This window comes from Rana temporaria, chromosome 1 (assembly GCF_905171775.1).
Source record: "Rana temporaria chromosome 1, aRanTem1.1, whole genome shotgun sequence".
In the NCBI taxonomy this organism is placed as follows: Eukaryota; Metazoa; Chordata; class Amphibia; order Anura; family Ranidae; genus Rana; species Rana temporaria.
Window position 1 is genome coordinate 9,233,535 of NC_053489.1, and position 27,541 is coordinate 9,261,075.

Consider the following 27,541-nt stretch of genomic DNA (forward strand, 5'->3'; position numbering starts at 1 on the left):
CATTCCTCTTCCATCCTTCCTTCATCTCTTTCTTTCCTTCCTTCCTTCCTTCCTTCCTTCCTTCCTTTCCTTTCTTTCCTAAAAACTGTAAATATTAGGTTCCTGAGGTCTCTCCTGATGTTTTTTGTTCCCCAGGACCTTTTGCCTCTTTTTTTGTTTGTCGGTATCGGAACATATTTTGTCAGTAGCATAGTTGGCCAGTCTTTCTTCCTTCTTTTTCCCCTTCCTCACTTTCTTCTTTTTCCCTTTCTTTTCCTTTTCTTCCTCCCCTTCATCCTCTTCTCCTGCCTTTTCCTCCTTCTTTGCTTACTTCCCTCTCTTCCTACCTCATTATTTCCAATCCTTCCTACCTTGTCATTCCCCTTCTGCCTTTGTACCTCCTTTGTTCCTTTCCTTCCATTTCTATCATTCCTTCCTTTCCTTCCTCTCACTTTTCCCTTCCTTCCTCTTGTCCTTCTTTCTTTCTTTCTTTCTTTCTTTCTTTCTTTCTTTCTTTTTTCTCTCTTTCTTTCTTTCTTTCTTTTTTTCTCTCTTTCTTTCTTTCTTTCTTTCTTTCTCTTTCTTTCTCTTTCTTTCTTTCTCTCTTTCTTTCTTTCTCTTTCTCTTTCTCTCTCTCTTTCTTTTTTTTTATCCCATCCTTTACTCCTTCCTTCCTTCCTCTCTTCCTCCTACTCATTGGCTTGCCTTCCCCTCAGAGTTGGTACGAATACACATTGTTTGTAGTTACGAAGTTGTGATTCAATTATCTCGCTCTTGTACTGTATATCTGGCATGCTGAGTGTTTATAAGATTTATGTCTTCTGAGGTTTGTGGTCAGCTGTTGCGGCACTCCTTTTTGGACCTGGGTGGAGGTCCTGGATTTGTTAATACTGAACAATACATAAAGAATTTATGTAGAAGTCCAAAAATCTGGGGAAACACAAACTGAACATTGTTTTCTGTAAGAAAAACATATCCAAGATGGGGGTGGGAGGACGTCCGTTACTGATGATTCAGCATTTGTATTGGAAAGTAAAAAAATATGAATTTGAAAACATTTTTAAGTGAATTGTTTTTCTCCGGGTCTCTGGAAATATATGGCGTTGCACACAGACACGCCCTCTGTTTATTTGGACTGTTTTAACCCCTTTGGTGAAGTACGTAAATGCAGAAAAGTACATCACCTGACAAACCTGTGTGGTCCTTGGACAACAGTTTTGCTTTATTTTTTTGCAGGATGATTAAAAACCTCTACAAAAAATATATTTGAGAATATAAAAAATTTCAAGTTTAATCTATATGGTTAGATTATACAGTAAATGGCTTGAGAAAGAAATATAAAAATAGAAAGTTCATATCAAATAAGGCATTGTTAGGAGGAGGCAATAGAACATAACAAGAGCAGTGGGTCACTTTGAGGAGAGGGAACATGACACGAATGTTGGGTTGGAGGAGATGGAACATCACATGAATGTTGGGTTGGAGAAGAGGAAACATCACATGAATGTTGGGTTGGAGGAGATGGAACATCACATGAATGTTGGGTTGGAGGAGATGGAACATCACACGAATGTTGGGTTGGAGGAGATGGAACATCACATGAATGTTGGATTGGAGGAGATGGAACATCACACGAATGTTGGGTTGGAGGAGATGGAACATCACATGAATGTTGGGTTGGAGGAGATGGAACATCACATGAATGTTGGGTTGGAGGAGAGGAAACATCACATGAATGTTGGGTTGGAGGAGATGGAACATCACATGAATGTTGGGTTGAAGGAGAGGGAACATCACATGAATGTTGGGTTGGAGGAGATGGAACATCACATGAATGTTGGGTTGAAGGAGAGGGAACATCACATGAATGTTGGGTTGGAGGAGATGGAACATCACATGAATGTTGGGTTGGAGGAGAGGAAACATCACATGAATGTTGGGTTGGAGGAGATGGAACATCACATGAATGTTGGGTTGGAGGAGATGGAACATCACACGAATGTTGGGTTGGAGGAGATGGAACATCACATGAATGTTGGGTTGGAGGAGATGGAACATCACACGAATGTTGGGTTGGAGGAGATGGAACATCACATGAATGTTGGGTTGGAGGAGATGGAACATCACATGAATGTTGGGTTGGAGGAGAGGAAACATCACATGAATGTTGGGTTGGAGGAGATGGAACATCACATGAATGTTGGGTTGGAGGAGAGGGAACATTGCATGAATGTTGGGTTGAAGGAGAGGGAACATCGCATAAATGTTGGGCTGAAGCAGAGGGAACATCGCATAAATGTTGGGTTGGAGGAGATGGAACATCACATGAATATTGAGTTGGAGGAGATGGAACATCACATGAATGTTAGGTTGGAGGAGAGGGAACATCACATGAATGTTGGGTTGGAGGAGATGGAACATCGCATGAATGTTGGGTTGAAGGAGAGGGAACATCACATGAATGTTGGGTTGGAGGAGATGGAACATCACATGAATGTTGGGTTGGAGGAGAGGGAACATCGCATGAATGTTGGGTTGGAGGAGAGGGAACATCGCATGAATGTTGGGTTAAAGGAGAGGGAATATCACATGAATGTTGGGTTGGAGGAGAGGGAACATCGTATGAATGTTGGGTTGGAGGAGAGGGAACATCGCATGAATGTTGGGTTAAAGGAGAGGGAATATCACATGAATGTTGGGTTGGAGGAGAGGGAACATCACATGAATGTTGGGTTGGAGGAGAGGGAATATCACATGAATGTTGGGTTGGAGGAGAGGGAACATCACATGAATGTTGGGTTTGAGGAGAGGGAACATTGCATGAATGTTGGGTTGGAGGAGATGGAACATGACATGAATGTTGGGTTGAAGGAGATGGAACATCACACAAATGTTGGCTTGGAGGAGATGGAACATAAAATGAATGTTGGGTTGGAGGAGAGGGAACATCACATGAATGTTGGGTTGGAGGAGAGGGAACATCACATGAATGTTGGGTTGGAGGAGATGGAACATCACATGAATGTTGGGTTGAAGGAGAGGGAACATCACATGAATGTTGGGTTGGAGGAGATGGAACATCACATGAATGTTGGGTTGAAGGAGAGGGAACATCACATGAATGTTGGGTTGGAGGAGATGGAACATCACATGAATGTTGGGTTGGAGGAGAGGAAACATCACATGAATGTTGGGTTGGAGGAGATGGAACATCACATGAATGTTGGGTTGGAGGAGATGGAACATCACACGAATGTTGGGTTGGAGGAGATGGAACATCACATGAATGTTGGGTTGGAGGAGATGGAACATCACACGAATGTTGGGTTGGAGGAGATGGAACATCACATGAATGTTGGGTTGGAGGAGATGGAACATCACATGAATGTTGGGTTGGAGGAGAGGAAACATCACATGAATGTTGGGTTGGAGGAGATGGAACATCACATGAATGTTGGGTTGGAGGAGAGGGAACATTGCATGAATGTTGGGTTGAAGGAGAGGGAACATCGCATAAATGTTGGGTTGAAGCAGAGGGAACATCGCATAAATGTTGGGTTGGAGGAGATGGAACATCACATGAATATTGAGTTGGAGGAGATGGAACATCACATGAATGTTAGGTTGGAGGAGAGGGAACATCACATGAATGTTGGGTTGGAGGAGATGGAACATCGCATGAATGTTGGGTTGAAGGAGAGGGAACATCACATGAATGTTGGGTTGGAGGAGATGGAACATCGCATGAATGTTGGGTTGAAGGAGAGGGAACATCACATGAATGTTGGGTTGGAGGAGATGGAACATCACATGAATGTTGGGTTGGAGGAGAGGGAACATCGCATGAATGTTGGGTTGGAGGAGAGGGAACATCGCATGAATGTTGGGTTAAAGGAGAGGGAATATCACATGAATGTTGGGTTGGAGGAGAGGGAACATCGTATGAATGTTGGGTTGGAGGAGAGGGAACATCGCATGAATGTTGGGTTAAAGGAGAGGGAATATCACATGAATGTTGGGTTGGAGGAGAGGGAACATCACATGAATGTTGGGTTGGAGGAGAGGGAATATCACATGAAGGTTGGGTTGGAGGAGAGGGAACATCACATGAATGTTGGGTTTGAGGAGAGGGAACATTGCATGAATGTTGGGTTGGAGGAGATGGAACATGACATGAATGTTGGGTTGAAGGAGATGGAACATCACACAAATGTTGGCTTGGAGGAGATGGAACATAAAATGAATGTTGGGTTGGAGGAGAGGGAACATCACATGAATGTTGGGTTGGAGGAGAGGGAACATCACATGAATGTTGGGTTGGAGGATATGGAACATCACATGAATGTTGGGTTGGAGGAGATGGAACATCATATGAATGTTGGGTTGGAAGAGATGGAACATCACAAGAATGTTGGGTTGGAGGAGATGGAACATCACATGAATGTTGGGTTGGAGGAGATGGATCATCACACAAATGTTGGGTTGGAGGAGAGGGAACATCACATGAATGTTGGGTTGGAGGAGATGGAACATCACATGAATGTTGGGTTGGAGGAGATGGAACATCACATGAATGTTGGGTTGGAGGAGATGGATCATCACACAAATGTTGGGTTGGAGGAGATGGAACATCACATGAATGTTGGGTTGGAGGAGAGGGAACATCACATGAATGTTGGGTTGGAGGAGAGGGAACATCACATGAATGTTGGGTTGGAGGAGAGGGAACATCACATGAATGTTGGGTTGGAGGAGATGGAACATGACATGAATGTTGGGTTGAAGGAGAGGGAACATCGAACGAATGTTGGGTTGGAGGAGATGGAACATCACACAAATGTTGGGTTGGAGGAGATGGAACATCACATGAATGTTGGGTTGGAGGAGATGGAAAATCACATTGCTGTTGTGCTGCAAGAGATAAAACTTTATATAGATTTTGGATCGGAGGAGATAGAACATCTCATGGATGTTAGGTCGGAGGAGATAGAACATCTCATGGATGTTGGGTCGGAGGAGATAGAACATCTCATGGATTTTAGGTCAGAGGAGATAGAAATATAAAAGTAAGCCGGGTTGCTTGAGCAAGTTCATGTCCCCCTTTCTTCCCCTTCTCCTGCGAGACCTTCTCATTGCGAGAACCTGATAATCACAGGCATGACTCCTAAAGGCAGAGGCATGATGGGATTTGTAGTTTCACCACAGCTGGAGTGCCAAGGTTGCCTATCCCTGTCTTAAATCATCCCTTGTTTCCACCGGGACAGCTGAGCACATTCTCATGGTGGCCAACCCGTGGCTTTTCGCAAAGGCTGCCACTTTCTTGTGCCCCACACTTTTACCTACTGGCCTTCGATCCAATAGACCCATGAGGCGCCCCCTTCAGAATTTTTCCATTATGTTCAACTCTGCCATTGGATAATCTTTCTTAGACATGCCTTTACTTATCTATTTTTAGAAAACTGCTTTTGAACATACTTGCCTGCACTCCCCTATCCTCCTTTTACATGTCTAGCAGGGAACCCGGATTTAGCATCCTCGACCTTGGGGAATGGAGCATAGCTTGGTCCAGCATAGAGAAATGTTCCTTTAACATTGTCACTTTGGAAGCAGCATACAAGGTCCTCTTCAACTGGTAGTTGGGTTCCGGCCTTAATGGCAAACTCAATCCCATCCTATATTAATAGATGCTTTTGGGGTTGTGGTCAATGCGAGGAAGAGGTCCATTTATGGTAGTCCTGCCCTCGCCTCACGGGATTCTGGTTTGAGGGTCTTTGGGCACCTGTTCACTTTATTTCACAGATCCATTTGTAAAGATCCTAAGCTTGCTATTTTACATTGCCCAATCCCAGGCCTATTTTCCTATCAACAGAAACTGGCAACATGCCCATTTATAGCTTATAAACACGCCAGGAAAAAAATCCTCTGTTTGCGGAGGTGAAGAACATCCTGACCACCCTAATGGTGACTGAAAAGATGACAAGCATCCTACTTGATTCCCACTCAAAGTTCCTCAAAGTGTGGGCTCCGTGGTGGTCTTATACCTTGCATCTGACCAGTTTGGGTAATCCTTGTTGACTATACCTGTCGTTGAGCCTGCGGAAGCTCTACCTGCCTTCCTCTCTCCCTTCCCTCTCTTTCCACCAACGTTCTATCGCTCTGAACCAAGAGAGGGGATTCTGGGAAAGCACATTACTTGGATGTTGGGTTGAGGGGAAATAGGACATCACATAAATGTTGGCTTGAGAGTGTTAAGACATCACATTATTGCTGGATGTAATAGAAGCATTACTTGAATAATGAGTTAGGTTTCATTATCAGGTATTGACAGTGGCGGCTGGTGCTCAATTTTTTTTTCTTGGGGGGGCGCAAACAAATTGAAAAATTCAAAAAAAAAAAAACACCAATTGCAGCCTCACTGTTCCATCAAACACAGCCACTGTGCTCATCAATTGCAGCCACTGTGCCATCCAATGCTCCCACTGTGCCATCAAGTGCTTCCACTGTGCCTCCCAATGCTCCCACTGTGCCATCTAATGCTTCCAATGCTCTCACTGTGCCATCCAATGCTCTCACTGTGCCATCCAATGCTCCCACTGTGCCATCAAATGCTCCCAATGCTCTCACTGTGCCATCCAATGTTCTCACTGTGCCATCCAATGCTCCCACTGTGCCATCAAATGCTCCCAATGCTCTCACTGTGCCATCCAATGCTCCCACTGTGCCCTCAAGTGCTTCCACTGTGCCTCCCAATGCTCCCACTGTGCCATCTAATGCTCCCAATGCTCTCACTGTGCCATCCAATGCTCTCACTGTGCCATCAAATGCTCCCAATGCTCTCACTGTGCCATCCAATGCTCTCACTGTGCCATCCAATGCTCTCACTGTGCCATCCAATGCTCCCACTGTGCCATCAAATGCTCCCAATGCTCTCACTGTGCCATCAAATGCTGCCACTGTGCCATCCAATGCTCCCACTGTGCCATCAAATGCTGCCACTGTGCCATCCAATGCTCCCAATGCTCTCACTGTGCCATCCAATGCTCTCACTGTGCCATCCAATGCTCTCACTGTGCCATCCAATGCTCTCACTGTGCCATCCAATGCTCTCACTGTGCCATCCAATGCTCCCACTGTGCCATCAAATGCTGCCACTGTGCCATCCAATGCTCCCAATGCTCTCACTGTGCCATCCAATGCTCTCACTGTGCCATCCAATGCTCTCACTGTGCCATCCAATGCTCTCACTGTGCCATCCAATGCTCCCACTGTGCCATCAAATGCTCCCAATGTACCATCCAATGCTGCCACTGTGATCCCCCCACCCCCACCCACTCGCCATCTGCCCGGCACTTACGCTGTCTCAGAGGGGCAGTGTGTGACGGCGAGTGGCGTCTTCTCCACTCCATGCGTCTTCTCCACTCCATGCGTCTACTCCCGTGCTCCTCTCCTATCATTGGACACCTGATAGGCATCCAATCATAGTGCCTGACGTTTCAGCCATTCAGGCGACTGGTAACAGACCCAGTAACCTGATTGGCTGAGAGGTGGGTCAATGTTAGCAAAGCAAATTCCTTCGGCTCTGCTAACATTGAGCTGAGTGAGAAGTGAACGCACAGCGTTGCGCCCGCTTCTCACTTTTTTGGATGCCTATTAGAGCAAAAGGCTCTAATCAGGTGCTTCCAAAAAACACCCACCGCTGTAATTCAGGTGCCCGGCGACCGAAAAGGGGCCGGACACCTAAATAGGGGGTGTCAGCACCGACCATAGAGAGATTGATGCAATGCATGAATCTCTCTATGGTGATTAGAGAGTGACAAGAGAGAGGGGGCGGCGGTCCTGTGCTCTTTATGGACGCAACGCAACTGGGTATTGAAGAGTAAAATAGTCATTGTCCTTCTTGGAAAATGTGATATCATATTACTATTGAGATCTTCTAAATACACCAGGAACATCCTTTCTGTTTGTTAGCCTATCTATTAGGGTTGTCCCAATACCACTTTTTTAGGACCGAGTACAAGTACCAATACTTTTTTCACGTACTCGGCGATAATGATTACCGATACTTTTTTTTTTTAATGTGTCCACGTGTCCCCAAATGCAGCCATGTGTCCCCCAAATGCAGCCTTGTGTCCCCAAATGCAGCCATGTGTCCCCAATTGTGTCCCCAAATGAAGCCATGTGTAGCGTTGTGTCCCAAATGCAGGCTTTTGTCCCCAAATGCAGCCTTGTGTCCCCAAATGCAGCCATGTGTAGCCTTGTGTCCCAAATGCAGCCTTGTGTCCCCAAATGCAGCCATGTGTAGCCTTGTGTCCCAAATGCAGGCTTTTGTCCCCATATGCAGCCATGTGTCCCCATATGCAGCCATGTGTCCCCAAATGCAGCCCTGTGTCCCCAACTGTGTCCCCAAACGCAGCCATGTGTCCCCAATTGTGTCCCCAAATGCAGCCATGTATCCCCAAATGCAGCCTTGTGTCCCCAAATGCAGCTATGTGTAGCCTTGTGTCCCCAATGCAGTCATGTGTCCACAAATGCAGCCATGTGTAGCCTTGTGTCCCCAAATGCAGCCTTGTGTCCCCAAATGCAGCCATGTGTAGCCTTGTGTCCCCAATGCAGACATGTGTCCCCAAATGCAGCCATGTGTAGCCTTGTGTCCCCAAATGCAGCCTTGTGTCCCCAATTGTGTTCCCAAATGCAGCCTTGTGTCCACAATTGTGTCCCCAAATGGAGCCATGTGTCCCCAATTGTGTTCCCAAATGCAGCCATGTGTAGCCTTGTGTCCCCAAATGCAGCCATGTGTAGACATGTGTCCCCAAATGCAGCCTTGTGTCCCCAATTGTGTCCCCAAATGCAGCCCTTTGTCCCCAATTGTGTTCCCAAATGCAGCCTTGTGTCCACAATTGTGTCCCCAAATGCAGCCTTGTGTCCACAATTGTGTCCCCAAATGCAGCCTTGTGTCCACAATTGTGTTCCCAAATGCAGCCATGTGTAGCCTTGTTTCCCCAAATGCAGCCATGTGTAGCCTTGTGTCACCAAATGCAGCCTTGTGTCCCCAATTGTGTCCCCAAATGCAGCCTTGTGTCTCCAATTGTGTTCCCAAATGCAGCCTTGTGTTCACAATTGTGTCCCCAAATGCAGCCTTGTGTCCCCAATTGTGTCCCCAAATGCAGCCTTGTGTCTCCAATTGTGTTCCCAAATGCAGCCTTGTGTCCACAATTGTGTCCCCAAATGCAGCCATGTGTCCCCAATTGTGTTCCCAAATGCAGCCATGTGTAGCCTTGTGTCCCCAAATGCAGCCATGTGTAGCCTTGTGTCCCCAAATGCAGCCTTGTGTCCCCAATTGTGTCCCCAAATGCAGCCCTTTGTCCCCAATTGTGTTCCCAAATGCAGCCTTGTGTCCACAATTGTGTCCCCAAATGCAGCCTTGTGTCCACAATTGTGTCCCCAAATGCAGCCTTGTGTCCACAATTGTGTTCCCAAATGCAGCCATGTGTAGCCTTGTTTCCCCAAATGCAGCCATGTGTAGCCTTGTGTCACCAAATGCAGCCTTGTGTCCCCAATTGTGTCCCCAAATGCAGCCTTGTGTCTCCAATTGTGTTCCCAAATGCAGCCTTGTGTCCACAATTGTGTCCCCAAATGCAGCCTTGTGTCCCCAATTGTGTTCCCAAATGCAGCCATGTATCCCCTAAATGCAGCCATGTGTAGGTCCCCAGTGGCCTACCTGTGTAGGCAAAGAGAAAGCCCCCAATCCTGGGACGGGTGATCTGTCTGTGACCGGACAAGGGGGAGGGGCTATATATGACGACGCGCGGCGGAGGAACACACAGCTATTGAAATGGAAGCTGTTATGTTCCCCGTGCGCTGATCAACTAGACGGCAGCAGCGGCAGCATCTCTCCTCTCTCTTCCCCATTAGTGACATTATTCACACATTGACATTCTATTTTACTTACCTGAGGACTGCTCTGCTCTCCGCCCCCTCTCAGGCCGCTCTCCGCCCCCTCTCAGCCCGCTCTCCGCCCGCTCTCCGCCCCCTCTCCGCCCCCTCTCAGCCCGCTCTCCGCCCCCTCTCAGCCCGCTCTCCGCCCCTCTCAGCCCGCTCTTAGCCCCCTCTCAGCCCCCTCTCAGCCCGCTCTCCGCCCCTCTCAGCCCGCTCTTAGCCCGCTCTCCGCCCCTCTCAGCCCGCTCTTAGCCCGCTCTCCGCCTCCTCTCAGTCTGTTCTCTGCCCCCTCTATGCCCACTCCCTGCCCCTTTCAGCCCGCTCTCAGCCCGCTCTCCGCCCCTCTCAGCCCGCTCTCTGCCTCCTCTCAGTCCTCTCTCCGCCCCTTTCAGCCCGCTCTCCGCTCCTCTCAGCCCGCCCTCCGCCCCTCTCAGCCCGCTCTCCGCCTCCTCTCAGTCCGCTCTCCGCTCCTCTCAGCCCGCCCTCCGCCCCTCTCAGCCCGCCCTCCGCCCCTCTCAGCCCGTTCTCTGCCTCCTCTCAGCCCGTTCTCCGCCTCCTCTCAGCCCACTCTCCGCCCCCTCTTAGCCCGCTCTTCACTCACAAAAAAAGTATCAGGTGAAGCATACTTGCGCAAATGCTCAGAATCGGTCCCGATACCGATACTAGTATCGGTATCGGGACAACCCTACTATCTATACCAGTGGTCTCCAAACTGCAGCCCGAGGGCACTATCCCTCCCACTGATACGAGACACAATTCTGCAATCTGACACTGACAATGGAGCACCATTTCTCCCACTGACACAATTAATAGAGCACTATTCCTCCCTATGATACCAGCAATGGGGCACTATTCCTCCCTATGATACCAGCAATGGGGCACTATTCCTCCCTATGATACCAGCAATGGGGCACTATTCCTCCCTATGATACCAGCAATGGGGCGCTATTCCTCCCTATGATACCAGCAATGGGGCGCTATTCCTCCCTATGATACCAGCAATGGGGCACTATTCCTCCCTATGATACCAGCAATGGGGCACTATTCCTCCCTATGATACCAGCAATGGGGCACTATTCCTCCCTATGATACCAGCAATGGGGCACTATTCCTCCCTATGATACCAGCAATTGGGCACCATTCCTCCTCCTAATACCAGATGTTCACTAACAATGATGCCAGGAAAATTTCTACTCCCCCTGGCCAAAGTCCGGCCCTCCAAGAGTCTGAAGGACAAAAAAACGGCCCTTTGTTTAGAATGTTTGGAGACCCCTGATCTATACCATGGGCCCAGCCCTTCTCCTTGGTATTGGGCCCTAGAAGGAGAGACTTTGGTCCATATGAGGACACAGAATGAAGCTGCAACCCATTCCCTGTTTTCTTGCTTGTGGTCCTTTGAAATGACATCTCCTGGGTGGTGGAGGAGATCTCCAGCGTGGAAACCGTCTCTAACAATTGCACTTGTTTGTCCCAATGGCTGGGCACCAGGGGAGATAGTGGAAGCTAATTTACAGAGAGGATTTTGGGTAATGAGGCATGGATGAGCCGCGAGGCTCAAGAGGGAGATGTATGTATCCACTCAGCACAGAGGATTAACAAATGGAATTAAAGAGTTTACAAATAAAGAGCAAAAATAAATACAGAATTGCTGATCCTGTTTATATAGTGGCTCCAGCAATCACTCCCCCTATAGGAACGAGGAAAGGCCATAGACGTCCGCAGGGGCATTCTTTTCTCTGACATGGGGGTCAGACATGCCATTGCTGATATCTTTCTGAAAAAAAATGCTAGTTGCCCGGCTGTGTCTGCCTTTATATAAGCACAATCCAAAGCCGCCAGTGTAAATATGCAACTAAGATACGACGACGTAAGAGACTTACGCCGGTCGGATCTTAGCCAAATTACGGCGTATCTTGTTTTCTGAATACAGAAAAAAGATACGCCGGAGCATCCTAGAAGTTACGCGGCGTATCTATAGATACGCCGCGTAACTTCTTTCTGAATCTACCCCTATATATATATTTTTTTTAGCAGACATCCTAGGGAATAAAATGGCGGTCATTAAAAAAAAAAATTCTCCCACGGTATTTGCGCGATAATGTTTCAAACACCTTTTTTCTTGGGAAAAAAATTACGGTTTCATGAATTAAAAAATAATAAAACAGTAAAGTTAGCCCAATTTTTTTTTGTAGAATGTGAAAGATGATGTTACGCCGAGTAAATAGATACCTAACACGTCACGCTTTAAAATTGCGCACACTCCTGGAATGGCGCCAAACTTTGGTACTTAAAAATCTCCATAGGCGACGCTTTAATTTTTTTTTTTACAGATTACTATTTTCGAGTTACAGAGGAGGTCTAGTGCGACAATTGTTGCGCACGCTCTAACGCACGCGACGATACCTCACATGTAGGGGTTTGAACGGCGTTTACATATGTGGGCATGCGTGTTCGCTTCGGAGCGCACGCTACCGGGGACAGGGGTGTTTTAAAAAAAAAAAATCTTTTTCATTTTATTTTTTATTTTACTTGATCACTTTTATTCCTTTTACAAGGAATGAAACCTTAGATGCAAAGAGGGTCCCCTTGTCACTTGCATTTTGATTGATATAGACTGTTTATTATGTATTGATTATTGATTGGTTTTCTAAGAACCAATGGCGTTTTCTAATACTCTGCGCCAGAATTTTTCAATGGAGTTTCTTTTCTTCCGTTCCAGCCGGTGCTGCGACAAGAAGAGCTGCGGGAATCGCAACGAGACGCCCTCAGACCCGGTCATCATAGACAGGTGAGCCCTGCTACCCTACATTTCCCCCAATGTATTTTATGTTCTGTAGGCGGAGCAGAATGTGGTGCCGCCCCCGCAGAACCGTTTAAGAAAAAATAGAAAATGACATGCAGCTCATTGATTTATAACAGCGCGGTAGATGAGCCTGGGGGGGGGGGCAATTCTGTACAAATTCATTACATAACATTTTAAGACTCTGCTCCTTCCTCTCTAACTCTCCTCTCCTGAAATACTCTGCTCTGCTGCAGGACTCTGCTCCTTCCTATATAACTCTCCTCTCCTGAAATACTCTGCTGGAGGACTCTGCTCCTTCCTATATAACTCTCCTCCCCTGAAATACTCTGCACTGCTGGAGAACTCTGCTCCTTCCCCTATAACTCTCCTCTCCTGAAATACTCTGCACTGCTGGAGGACTCTGCTCCTTCCTCTATATCTCTCCTCTCCTGATATACTCTGCTGGAGGACTCTGCTCCTTCCTCTATAACCTCCTCTCCTGAAATACTCTGCTGGAGGACTCTGCTCCTTCCCCTATAACTCTCCTCTCCTGATATACTCTGCTGGAGGACTCTGCTCCTTCCTCTATAACCTCCTCTCCTGAAATACTCTGCTCTGCTGGAGGACTCTGCTCCTTCCTCTATAACTCTCCTCTCCTGAAATACTCTGCACTGCTGGAGGACTCTGCTCCTTTCTCTATCACTCTCCTCTCCTGAAGAACTCTACACTGCTTACAGGAAAGGAGCAGAGTCCTCCAGCAGTGCAGAGTATTTCAGGAGAGGAGAGTCAGGGGAAGGAGCAGAGTCCTCCAGATGGTCAGAGTATTTCAGGAGAGGGGAGTCGGTGGAAGGAGCAGAGTCCTCCAGCAGAGCAGAGTATTTCAGGAGAGGAGAGTTATAGAGGAAGGAGCAGAGTCCTCCAGCAGTGCAGAGGAGAGTCAGGGGAAGGAGCAGAGTCCTACAGCAGAGCAGAATATTTTAGGTGTGAGGAGAGACGGGGGAAGGAGCAGAGTCCTCCAGCAGTACAGAGTATTTCTGGAGAGGAGAGTTATAGAGGAAGGAGCAGAGTCCTCCAGCAATGCAGAGTATTTTAGGTGAGGAGAGTCAGGGGAAGGATCAGAGTCCTCCAGCAGAGTACTTTGTCAGAGGAGAGTCAGGGGAAGGAGCAGAGTCCTCCAGCAGTGCAGAGTATTTCAGGAGAGGAGAGTTAGAGGAAGGAGCAGAGTCCTCCAGCAGTGCAGAGTATTTCAGGAGAGGAGAGTTATAGAGGAAGGAGCAGAGTCCTCCAGCAGTGCAGAGTATTTCGGATGAGGAGAGTCAGGGGAAGGAGCAGAGTCCTCGAACAGTGCAGAGTATTTCAGGAGAGGAGAGTCAGGGGAAGGAGCAGAGTCCTCCAGCAGTGCAGAGTATTTCAGGAGAGGAGAGTCAGGGGAAGGAGCAGAGTCCTCCAGCAGTGCAGAGTATTTTGGGAGAGGAGAGTCGGGGGAAGGAGCAGAGTCATCCAGCAGTGCAGAGTATTTCAGGAGAGGAGAGTCAGGGGAAGGAGCAGAGTCCTCCGGCAGTGCAGAGTATTTTAGGTGAGGAGAGTCAGGGGAAGGAGCAGAGTCCTCCAGCAGAGTATTTTAGGTGAGGAGAGTCAGGGGAAGGAGCAGAGTCCTCCAGCAGAGTATTTCAGGAGAGGAGAGTCAGGAGAAGGAGCAGAGTCCTCCAGCAGTGCAGAGTATTTCAGGAGAGGAGAGTCAGGGGAAGGAGCAGAGTCCTCCAGCAGAGTATTTTGGGTGAGGAGAGCCAGGGGAAGGAGGAGAGTCGGGGGAAGGAGCAGAGTCCTCCAGCAGAGTATTTTGGCTGAGGAGAGTCAGGGGAAGGAGCAGAGTCCTCCAGCAGAGTATTTTAGGTGAGGAGAGTTATAGAGGAAGGAGCAGAGTCCTCCAGCAGAGTATTTCAGGTGAGGCGAGTCAGGGGAAGGAGCAGAGTCCTCCAGCAGAGTATTTTGGGTGAGGAGAGTCAGGAGAAGGAGCAGAGTCCTCCAGTAGGACGGTATGTCTGTGAATGTCTTGTAAGGTTATAAGATGTAGACTGCACAGACTCCTGACCCCCCCGCCTCCTCCTCTCCAGGAAGTGATAAGGTGTCAGGCATTGTGTCTCGGGGTCTTTCTCCCCCCCCCCCCCCCCCTCAGTCTCGTTATCTGTCTCCTGGGATCGGCTCTTCCTCGGATCAGCTCTTGCTCGGATCAGACCTCTCTATTGATCCGCTCGGCCTCTCAGCCCGTCTTTTCAGTATCAGCAGACCAGTGACAGTTGAGTGACAGTTGGCGGCGCAGCAATGGCCGTCTCCCGCGGGAGACAATAGGCAGCGCGATTGATTGTCCCGTCCTGATAATTCCGTGTATCGGGGGACGCGGCCCGTGTCACCGGAGGTGTGAAGAAAAGACGGCGCGGAGGAGAGGAATCGGATGATATTATTCTCCTCTCCTTAAAGTATTCCTGAACCCAAGAATGGGAATGTGATACGCCGCAGGTTACCCGATGGGGTGGCTGCATTTGTTTTTCTTTTTTCAGGCTTTTCTATTTATTTTCACCTGGTGATCTTGCCAGGACACACCTACCACAGTATATATCAGGACTACAGAAAACCCCCCTCTCCTCCTCTGCAGAATATACGATGGGAGGGGTTCTGTTATCCCCAGGGATAGCTGAGAACAATGTAAGGACTCATTTGCAGCCAGGGAGCGGTATAAGCTTACAGACCCCCCTAGGACACGCCTTTATGTGAGCTTACAGACCCCCCAGGACACGGCTATAGATGAGCTTACAGACCCCCCAGGATACGGCTATAGATGAGCTTACAGACCACCCAGGACACGCCTTTATGTGAGCTTACAGACCACCCAGGACACGCCTTTATGTGAGCTTACAGACCACCCAGGACACGCCTTTATGTGAGCTTACAGACCCCCCCTAGGAAACACCTATAGCTTCTTACCATTATTTTTATTTATTTTTTTCATTTGTGTTTCTGGTAATTTTTTCTTTGCGTTGTATTGAATTATTTGTAAATAACTTTTCAATGCCTCGTTATAATAATTTTAGTGTAATTTAAGTTGGGGTGAATAATAAAAAAAAATGTACGGTTCCTAACTACAGTATTTTTATTTTATTTTTATTAACACTGATCAAAGTTAAAGAGGGGGTTCTCCCATAAATGTTTTTTTACCCTTAGATCCCCTTAGATGCATGCTCATTTAGTCTAGGGGAATCGGCTAGTTGTTTTAAAATCCGAGCATTACTTACCGTTGTAGAGGGCGATCTTCTCCGCCACTTCCGGGTATGGGTCTTCGGGAGCGGGCGTTCCTTCTTGATTGACAGTCTTCCGACGGTCGCATACATCGCGTCACGAGTAGCCGAAAGAAGCCGAACGTCAGTGCGGCTCTATACTGCGCCTGCGCACCGACGTTCGGCTTCTTTTGGAAAATTGTGACGCGATAGATGCGACCGTCGGAAGCCTGTCAATCAAGAAGGAATGCCCAGTCCTGCAGCCCATACCCGGAAGTGGCGGAGAAGATCGCCCTCTACAACGGTAAGTAATGCTTCGATTTTAAAACAACTAGCCGATTCCCCTAGACAAAATTAGTATCCATCTAAGGGTAAAAATAGCAATTTAACGGTGAACCTCCGCTTTGTTTTTTTTTTTCTTTCACATTTTGTCTATGAATTGCATAAATAAAATCTTTTTTGGAAGATATTTTTTTTTAATTTTTAATTTTTAATTTTATTTTAAAGTGTAGTGAAACACAGCTTAATTTATGGGACATTAGAGTTGCAATAAATATACTTTAGGCACGTTGGTAAAAAAAATTCTATGTAGACGGATTGTAGAGGGCACAGGTCATAAATGTACAAACATAAGGGGTGCCGGTAATTATTAGGAGGTGAAGACCATAAAATTCACACATTTTAAGGTGTTTTTCGGGAATAAATACAATATAACTGCAACAAACTGACGCTCGTACCCACAATGGCACTCACCAATACTGGTACCCATTGCCAGGCCTTGTCCCCTTGTGCGGCATTGTCACCGCTGCCCCTGGACCCCCAAAGGCCCCCGAGGGGTCTCTCCATGTCTGTCCCCCCCCCACCTCCTCTAGTCCCCTCTCCTGGCAGCCCAGCCCCAGTGGTTTAGAGAGCTTGATAAGTGCCCTATCAACATGATAATCAAATTACTTATGAGCCAAAATTGACGCTTTTCATTAATTATACAAGATTATTCTAATTGCAAATTCAAATTTATTCACTCTGAACAGAAGGTGTTCTGTAATGTCTGGGGGAATTTGCATATTTAATGGGAAGAGTGGAGCATTATGGATGCTAATTTATGCGTATTGTCTTTATTTTTAACTGGCAGACCATATGCACGACTGCTGCCTAAGTAGGTGAAAAAGTCGCTGGGAGTTTTATCCGAGGCTCGAGCAGAGTCTTGGCTGAGGAGGCGGTATAGGGGGGGGGACGTGCCATTGGAGGCCAGGGGTCTAGGGTATGGCAAGTTCCCGTCTCTGTTTGCCAACTTTCCCATCTGGTTAGTGGTCACCTACCCCCCGTACCCCTAGACAAGTGCATATGGTCAACACCCAGTTACACTGCGACCTTTGCAGGATGCTCAGTTGGTATTAATGGGTTGAATCCATCACATGCTCAGCCAATGCTACGGGAGAACCCAAACCCATCTATGATGGCCACTTGCAAGCTCATTGGTGTAAAATTACAACCCGTATGTCGTTACGTAAGTCTCTCTCTGTGTCTTCAGATAATAAACACTTCTCACTATGTCTTGAGCTCCACGATTCCTATAGTTCTTCACCACGTTCCGCCATTTTTGTGCTCCCCACTGGGTGTACTCTCTCACCTATTAACCATGACTTACCTATACACTATAGTACAGGGGTGCCCAACCTTTTGAAGAGCGAGGGCCACATAAAGCGACTTGGTAACTGGTCGTGGGCCACAATAAGTGGAGCGGACAGAAGACAGAATCGCCAACTCTACTCCATCCGATCCAACCAGATGCAAGGGGACAGATCCCATTCTGTTTTTTTTTTGGGGGGGGGGGGATTGGATTGGATTGGATTGGAGGTAGGTGGGTGCAAATGGAGAAGAGTCTGTTTACATCTGCCGCTCCATAGAGATGAATGGAGGATCTGCGTGGGTTGAACCGATCATGTGAAATGGACCTAAGGCTGCTTTCACATGGGTCGGCAACCTGCAATCTGGGCTTGCGAACCTGCTATCCCAAAGCAGGTGGTCGCGGGCCACATCAGAGGGCTCCGCGGGTCACATGTGGCCCCCAGGCCGCTGGTTGGGCACCCCTGCTATAGTAGGTCACACAGCACATAGTTCCACTCCAAGGGGTCCTCCAAGCTCCAATCCCCAGACAAGCGCTCCTTTTATCATCCTCCAGCTCCCTGGGCAGAAACAAGAACAGAAAACTTCTACTGTTTTATCGTTTACAACCTCTTACGAAAACCAATTCTTGATACATATACACTCACATTATCTAGTGCACCTAAACCCAGCGCACATAGGAGATTAAGTGCCTTAATACAGTACACAGCAAAAATATTGGCATCCGGCATGCATTCAAAGCTCCCTGGGCAGAAACAAGAACAGAAAACTACTACTGTTTTATCGTTTACAACCTCTTACGAAAACCAATTCTTGATACATATACACTCACATTATCTAGTGCACCTAAACCCAGCGCACATAAGAGATTAAGTGCATCAATACAGTACACAGTAAAAACATTGGCATCTGGCATACATACAAGCTATCTGATCACTTCCTGGTTGGCATGTACACATTGACTTCACCCAAGCTCCCCCTCAATGTGTTTTGTCACGTCCACGTGACTTCCTCAGTGGGGATTTTGTGGGAAGTGTTTATTATATGAAGACAAGAAGTGAGACTTTTTTATTTAGATTTTATTTGTTTGTTGCTGGTGCATGTAAAAGGAGAATTTTGTTTTGGGTGCTGGAAGTCATTGTTAATAATAATATACACTATATTACCAGAAGTATTGGGACGCCTGCCTTTACACGCACATGAACGTTAATGGCATCCCAGTCTTAGTCCGTAGGGTTCAATATTGAGTTGGCCCACCTTTTGCACACTATATAACTCTCTCTCTCTCTCTCTCTCTCTCTATATATATATATATATATATATATATATATATATTATAAACACGCCTCACTGTGTCTTGTGCTCCACAATCCCTATAGCTTCACCGCTTTCCGCCATTTTTTTGCTCCCCACTGGATGTACTCTCTCACCTTGTAACTATGACCTACCTATACACTATAGTAGGTCACACCTCACATAGTGCCCCTCTCATGGGTCCTCCCTGCTCCAATCCCCAGACAAGTGCTTCTTTTATCACCTTCCAGCCTCCTGGGCAGAAACAAGAACAGAAAACTACTACTGTTTTATAGTTTACAACCTCTTACGAAAACCGATTCTTGATACATATACACTCACATTATCTAGTGCACCTAAACCCAGCGCACATAGGAGATTAAGTGCCTCAATGCAGTACACAGCAAAAACATTGGCATCCGGCATGCATTCAAAGCTCCCTGGGCAGAAACAAGAACAGAAAACTACTACTGTTTTATCGTTTACATCCTCTTACGAAAACCACTTCTTGATACATATACACTCACATTATCTAGTGCACCTAAACCCAGTGCACAGAAGAGATTAAGTGCCTCAATACAATACACAGCAAAAATATTGGCATCTGGCATACATACAAGCTATCTGATCACTTCCTGGTTGTCATGTACACTGTGAATTCACCCAAGCTCCCCCTCAATGTGTTTTGTCACGTCCACGTGACTTCCTCAGTGGGGATTTTGTGGGAAGTGTTTATTATATGAAGACAGGAAGTGAGACTTTTTTTATTTAGATTTTATTTGTTTGTTGCTGGTGCATGTAAAGGGAGATTTTTGTTTTGGGTGCTGGAAGTCACTGTTAATAATAATATACACTATATTACCAAAAGTATTGGGATGCCTGCCTTTACACGCACATGAACTTTAATGGCATCCCAGTCTTAGTCCGTAGGGTTCAATATTGAGTTGGCCCACCCTTTGCACACTATATAATTCTCTCTCTCCCTCTCTATCTTCATATTATAAACACGCCCCACTGTGTCTTGTGCTCCACAATCCCTATAGCTTCACCACTTTCCGCCATTTTTTTGCTCCCCACTGGGTGTACTCTCTCACCTTTTAACTATGACCTACCTATACACTATAGTAGGTCACACCTCACATAGTGCCCCTCTCATGGGTCCCCCCAGCTCCAATCCCCAAACAAGTGCTTCTTTTATCACCCTCCAGCTTCCTGGGCAGAAACAAGAACAGAAAACTTCTACTGTTTTATCGTTTACAACCTCTTACGAAAACCAATTCTTGATACATATACACTCACATTATCTAGTGCACCTAAACCCAGCGCACATAGGAGATTAAGTGCCTTAATACAGTACACAGCAAAAATATTGGCATCCGGCATGCATTCAAAGCTCCCTGGGCAGAAACAAGAACCGAAAACTACTACTGTTTTATCGTTTACATCCTCTTACGAAAGCCAATTCTTGATACATATACACTCACATTATCTAGTGCACCTAAACCCAGCGCACATAGGAGATTAAGTGCCTCTATGCAGTACACAGCAAAAACATTGGCATCCGGCATGCATTCAAAGCTCCCTGGGCAGAAACAAGAACAGAAAACTACTACTGTTTTATCGTTTACATCCTCTTACGAAAACCACTTCTTGATACATATACACTCACATTATCTAGTGCACCTAAAGAGCAGCACACATAAGAGATTAAGTGCCTAAATACAGTACACAGCACAAATATTGGCATCTGGCATACATACAAGCTATCTGATCACTTCCTGGTTGGCATGTACACAGTGACTTCACCCAAGCTCCCCCTCAATGTGTTTTGTCACGTCCACGTGACTTCCTCAGTGGGGATTTTGTGGGTAATGTTTATTATATGAAGACAGGAAGTGAGACTTTTTTTATTTAGATTTTATTTGTTTGTTGCTGGTGCATGTAGAGGGAGATTTTTGTTTTGGGTGCTGGAAGTCACTGTTAATAATAATATACACTAGTATATTGAAGTAACTTTCCGGTCTCAGGGAACCCTCTGCTAAAATTGACTATATCTACAACTCATGATACATTAGTGGGATGATCAGTGGAAAGAAAGCTTCTTACACTTGTACACATTGGGAAAAATTGACCCTTACAGATAGCTAAAAAGGTCAATGGTTTCAGTGGGAACTTATCTGAGAGGCAGAAATTTCTCATTGCTCAAGGCACCCCTAGCAACCTCTGGAGGAACCTTTGAGTTCCATGGAACCCTGGTTGAGAAACCTTGGTCTAGACCAAACTTTATCAACCTTTTTACCCCAGAAGAACCTATTGGTGGTCAGTGGGAAGAATGCCCCTTACATTGATGGTCAAAAGGCCACCCTTCCCAAAAGTTAAAAAGATCAATGGTATCATGCTGTTGGCTCTGCCAAATGGTTTCCAACCAAGGCATCACCAGATGGCAGGTCATTCAGCCACAGCTCAAAGAACCCCTAGCAACCTCTGGAGGAACCCTTCAGTTCCATGGAACCCTGGTTGAGAAACCCTGGTTTAGAGCATGCTTTATCAATGTTCTTACCCTATAGGAGCTCTTACAATAATTTTCAGCTCTCAGGTGACCCCTGCAAAAACCAGTTCAGCCAGAAAGAAAAATGCTTCTTACATTGGTGGTCATTGGGAAGAATATCCCTCTTTACAATGGTGGTGAGAATGCCACCCTTACAGACAACTTAAAAGATCTATTGTATCATGCTTTTGGCTACGCCAAATGGTGCTGGACACGGAACTATGCAGACGCCATCAGGAGGTCAACCAGCCTCAGACCAAGGATCTAGGAAATAGCAACCCCTGAAGGAACCTTAGGATTCCATAGAACCTTAGGCTCTGGATGGACAGTTGGATAAATGGTTCTATATTTAGGATGTATCCGGTCTATAAACCAGAGGCTCTGGATGGACAGTTGGATAAATGGTTCTATATTTAGGATGTATCTGGTCTATAAACCAGAGGCTCTAGATGGGCAGCTGAATGAATGGTTCTATATTTAGGATGTATCCGGTCTATAAACCAGAGGCTCTGGTTGGGCAGTTGGATAAATGGTTCTATATTTAGGATGTATCTGGAATATAAACCAGAGGCTCTGGAGGAACAGTTGGATAAATGGCTCTATATTTAGGATGTATCCGGTCTATAAACCAGAGACTTTGGATAGACAGTTGGATAAATTACTATATATTTAAGATATGGTCTATAAACCAGAGGCTCTGGATGTACCGTCGGATAAATGGCTCTATATCCAGGTTGTATCTGGAATATAAACCAGAGACTCTGGATAGACAGTTGAATAAGCGGTTATATATTTAGGATGTATCTGGTCTATAAACCAGAGGCTCTGGATGGACAGTTGGATAAATGGTTCTATATTTAGGATGTATTTGGTTTATAAACCAGAGGCTCTGGATAGACAGTTGAATAAGCGGTTCTATATTTAGGATGTATCCGGTCTATAAACCAGAGGCTCTGGATGGACAGTTGGATAAATGGTTCTATATTTAGGATGTATCTGGTCTATAAACCAGAGGCTCTGGATGAACAGTTGGATAAATAGCTCTATATTTAGGATGTACCCAGTCTATAAACCAGAGGCGCTGGATGAGCAGCTGAATAAATGGTTCTATATTTAGGATGCATCTGGTCTATAAACCAGAGGCTCTGGACGCATTGTTGGATAAACGGCCCTAGATCCAGGTTGTATCTAGATAAACTATCGGTCACAGAGCCAAAAAGTATTGAATTTTGTATCTGCGATCTCCTAACATGAGGAATATATCCCGTGCCTTTTTAGGATTTGTGAAGTTAGTGACGACATGTAAACACCTTCTGTTTTAAGAATACAATGCTGCTCAGTACAATCTTCTATTTGCATAAAAACAATCTTGGCACACAAGATCTGCGCTCCAATTTGTCTCAGATTTCCTCTACGGCGCCGCCTTCCAACCGTCTGGTATTGTTCGGGGGACATATGGGGTACCCAGGTGGAAATATAGGTTGCATTGTTTGTGTATCAACATTGGCTCACAGTTCATCTAGAATGTATAAATATGTACCTGGCTGCGCAATATGTGTTTGTGTGCCACCATATGCCAGCGTGCCGCTGTGCCCGCACGTCTCCTTGAGGGTACACAGCAGCCCATGTATAATTCAGGCAGCGCAGCCCAGTACAGAATGCCACGTCCCGGGACTATAAATATTTCATGACTCTGGGAAGCCTCTGGGAATGGATCTCGTCTGTCTCCTCGTCTTTGTCTGGCTCCTGTTCTTTCCTTGTTCCTCTTCCTGAGTTTATGCCATCCTCTGATCCTCCGAGGCTGACGCTTGGCCCGCTCCTCCTGCATAGACAGCTCTTTTATGTGAGGGGGGGGGGGGGACCGTGTGATAGCTGCAGTCCCATAGGAGATCCTCAGCCATGGTAAAAGTCAAAGATCTGTTATCTCTAGGATGGAAGCAAAGAGCCACCCGCCGGCAACACGTAAAATCAATCAGTGAATTCCCAACGCCATGTTTTATTAAGTCAAAAAGTCAGCTCGTTTTTTTTTTTTTTTTTATAAAGGGTCTCTTGAACCTCGTAGAGCGAATATACACCCCCGGTGGCCATTCTTTTTGTGATTTCAGTAAAAATGTGCGCAGTTGTATGCACTTAAAATGCATGCTATGCCAGTGGCGGCTGGTGCTCAAATTGTAGCCTCACTGTGCCCATCAAACGCAGCTACTGTGCCCATCAATTGTCGCCACTGTGCCGATCAAATGCAGCCACTGTGCCCATCAAATGCCACCAGTTTGCCACCTCAAAAGCAGCCACTTTGCCCACTCAAATACAGCCACTTTTCCCCATTAATTACAGCCAGTTTGCCCCCTCAAATACAGTCAGTTTTCCCCCTCAGATACAGCCAGTTTGCCCCCTTAAATGCAGCCAGTTTCCCCCCTCAAATGATGCCAGTTTACCCCCACAAATACACCCACTTTGCCCCCTCAAATACAGCCAGTTTTCCCCCTCAAATACAGTCAGTTTTCCCCCTCAGATACAGCCAGTTTGACCCCTCAAATGCAGTCAGTTTGCCCCCTCAAATGATGCCAGTTTGCCCCCACGAATACAGCCACTTTGCCCCCTCAGATACAGCCAGTTTGCCCCCTCAAATGCAGTCAGTTTGCCCCCTCAAATACAGTCAGTTTTCCCCCTCAAATGATGCCAGTTTTCCCCCTCAAATAAGCCAGTTTGCCCCCTCAAATGATGCCAGTTTGCCCCCTCAAATGCAGTCAGTTTTCCCCCTCAAATGCAGTCAGTTTTCCCCCTCAAATGCAGTGAGTTTGCCCCCTCAAATGCAGCCAGTTTGCCCCCTCAAATGCAGCCAGTTTGCCCCCTCAAATGCAGTCAGTTGCCCCTCAAATGATGCCAGTTTGCCCCCTCAATTGATGCCAGTTTGCCCCCTCGAATACAGCCACTTTCCCCCTCAAATACAGCCACTTTGCCCCCTCAGATACAGACAGTTTGCCCCCTCAAATGATGCCACTTTGAACTTGTGTTCCCACAATACTGTAACGTCACTGTACACCAATCATCTCACCACTGGAGAATGAGGTCACTGTCCTCCAATCATCTCACCACTGGACAATGAGGTCACTGTCCTCCAATCATCTCACCACTGGACAATGAGGTCACTGTCCTCCAATCATCTCACCACTGGACAATGAGGTCACTGTCCTCCAATCATCTCACCACTGGACAATGAGGTCACTGTCCTCCAATCATCTCACCACTGGACAATGAGGTCACTGTCCTCCAATCATCTCACCACTGGACAATGAGTTCACTGTACACCAATCATCTCACCACTGGACAATGAGGTCACTGCCCTCCAATCATCTCACCACTGGACGATGAGATCACTGTACACCAATCATCTCACCACTGGACAATGAGGTCACTGTCCTCCAATCATCTCACCACTGGACAATGAGGTCACTGTCCTCCAATCATCTCACCACTGGACAATGAGGTCACTGTACACCAATCATCTCACCACTGGACAATGAGGTCACTGTCCTCCAATCATCTCACCACTGGACAATGAGGTCACTGTCCTCCAATCATCTCACCACTGGACAATGAGGTCACTGTACTCCAATCATCTCACCACTGGACAATGATGTCACTGTACTCCAATCATCTCACCACTGGACAATGAGGTCACTGTGCTCCAATGGCCTCCACACTCACCACATCTCAATCCAAGAGAGCACCTTTGGACCAAAATCTCTGAGGAATGTTTCCAACACCTTGATGATTCTTTGTCACGAAGAATGAAGGCAGTTTGAAGGCAAAAGTGGGTCCAACCCAGTACTAGCAAGGTGTACCTATTAAAGTAGGCAACAACCTTGGATGTTTTTCCCGATGGAAGTCCGCTGAAGCTTGGCATGCGTACACGCGGTCACACAAAAGTTCTCTGAACTTTCGACCATCAAGAACGCAGTGACGTACAACACTACGACGAGCCGAGAAAATTAAGTTCAATGCTTTCAAGCATGCGTCAAATTGTTTGCGAGCGTGCGTCGGAATTTTGCGGGTCGGAATTGCTACAGACGATCGGAATCTTCGATCGGAATTTTTTCCGTTGGAAAAATAGAGAACCTGCTCTCTATCTTTTGCTAGCAGAAGTCCGATGGAGCCTACACACGGTCGGAATTTCCGACCAAAAGCTCACATCGGACTTTGGCTGGCAGAATTTCCGACCGTGTGTACGCGGCATAGGTCTGTCCTTTTGGTCCAACTCGGGATACAATGTCGAATTTGTATTTTTTATTGTTATTTTGGATTCCTGTTTTGTTTTGTAATTTTATGTATTGTTTTCTTTCTATTTCCAGTAGATAGTGCCTGATAAAATTTGATTCTCCCGAGGAAGCTACTAATCGTGGCGAAACATGTAGAGACATTTTCAGCTTGCACATTCTTGAAATTGTATTCTATAATTGGATGGATTTTCTATATTCTGTAATTTTTTACTTTTATATGAAAAAAATATTTATCTATATAGTAAATGTTGTAATTCTGCACCTCTAAAATCCCCAAACCCCTAAATTGTTGCCAATTAAGGGGATGTGGTACCAATATAACTTATAGATGATAAGCAAAAACTTTTCTCCTATTAAAGTAGGCAGTGAGTGTACATCACTATATAAACCAACATAAAGGAACAAGGGGAGCTTCACAATTCTCATAAGAAAGGTAACAATAAATATTCATATTTTTTGCATAAGCCCGGTGGTGACTGGTTCTCTTTAGGGATGCCCAGATACTTGAAGCAGCTTTTAGTGCCAGCATGCTCATCCGACAGCGTGTTGGCAGACACAATCTGTTACAATGCAACTCAGAAGAAAAAATTATTAGAATAAAATAAACATGGCAATTCCTGGTTACAAAAAAAAGAAGACGCAACTCTGAAATCCCTTCCCTGACATTGTTCATCGGGCAGAGACAGCGTTCACCTGACCTCCCTCGCCACGTCTCCGTCCCATGGTGGTCCCATCGTGGTGCCGTGGTGGTCCTATGGCGGTCCCGTGGTGGTTCCATGGTGGTCCCATTGTGGTTCCATGGTGGTGCCATGGTGGTCCCGTGGTGGTCCCATTGTGGTTCCATGGTGGTGCCGTGGTGGTCCTATGGCGGTCCTGTGGTGGTTCCATTGTGGTCCCATGGTGGTCCCATTGTGGTTCCATGGTGGTGCCATGGTGGTCCCATGGTGGTTCAATGGTGGTTCAATGGTGGTCCCATGGTGGACTTAAGATATACGCTGCAATCCCCGGGCCACGCGTTTGAAAAATTGCTGCGCAAATACCGTGCGAGATAAAAAAGTTGCAACGACCGCCGTGTTATTCCCTACGGTGTCTGCTAAAAAAAATGTATATAGTGTTTGGGGGTTCTGAGTAATTTTCTAGCAAAAAAATTTGGATTTTTACATGAAGGAGAGGAGCGCCAGAATAGGCCCGGTATGGAAGTGGTTAAGAACAACAGATTCGGCCAACGCGTTTCAGGGAAATGGGACTTGTTGTCCGAGGAAATTTTGAAGTTAAAAAATCAACATTTTATTTATTTTTTTGTTAGAAAACTACTTGGAACCCCCAAACATGATATGTTTTCTGAAAGCAGAGGCCCCCGAAGAATTAAATGGTGGCTGCTGTAACATTTTTTTTACGTCTCATAATATTTGCACAGTCATTTATCAAAAAAATGAATTTCAGCAAAAAATACACTTTTAGTGAACCTCCTAATTGATTTCACTTGTTAACTGGAATTGCTTTTTAAGTCTTTTATCTCTATATTGAAAAACAATAAAAAAAGAAAAAAGATGATATTTCCTTTTTGATAAATTATAGAAAGGGTTATAAAGTCATATAAATCCGAGGCCGGCCGCTGCTCCGGGGCCAGAAGGTTTTTAGGGTCTTCGATTAAATTGATCCCTCGGAGGGGGCCGTGTGCTGGCGACTGGTACCGCTCCAAGTGTTTTTATAGATCCGTAGAACATGGGACGGGACTTACGTCGGGTTACATACGCTGACAGGTGAGGGGGGGCGCGCCGCACTGTGCTCAGCACATGAGAAATGCGCACTTAATTATTCATGATAT

At 46.3% G+C, this 27,541-nt stretch overlaps 1 protein-coding gene across 5 annotated transcripts in view; it reads left to right on the top strand.

The window, feature by feature from the left end:
- Positions 1-27,541, top strand: part of LOC120924538 (transcription factor COE3-like) — a 206,134-nt gene that overhangs the window by 104,440 nt on the left and 74,153 nt on the right. For all 5 annotated transcript variants that reach the window (XM_040335538.1, XM_040335506.1, XM_040335515.1 and 2 more), the window contains exon 6: positions 12,635-12,703. In XM_040335538.1, the coding sequence (XP_040191472.1) occupies positions 12,635-12,703 (69 nt within the window). The remainder of the gene's footprint in view (positions 1-12,634; positions 12,704-27,541) is intronic.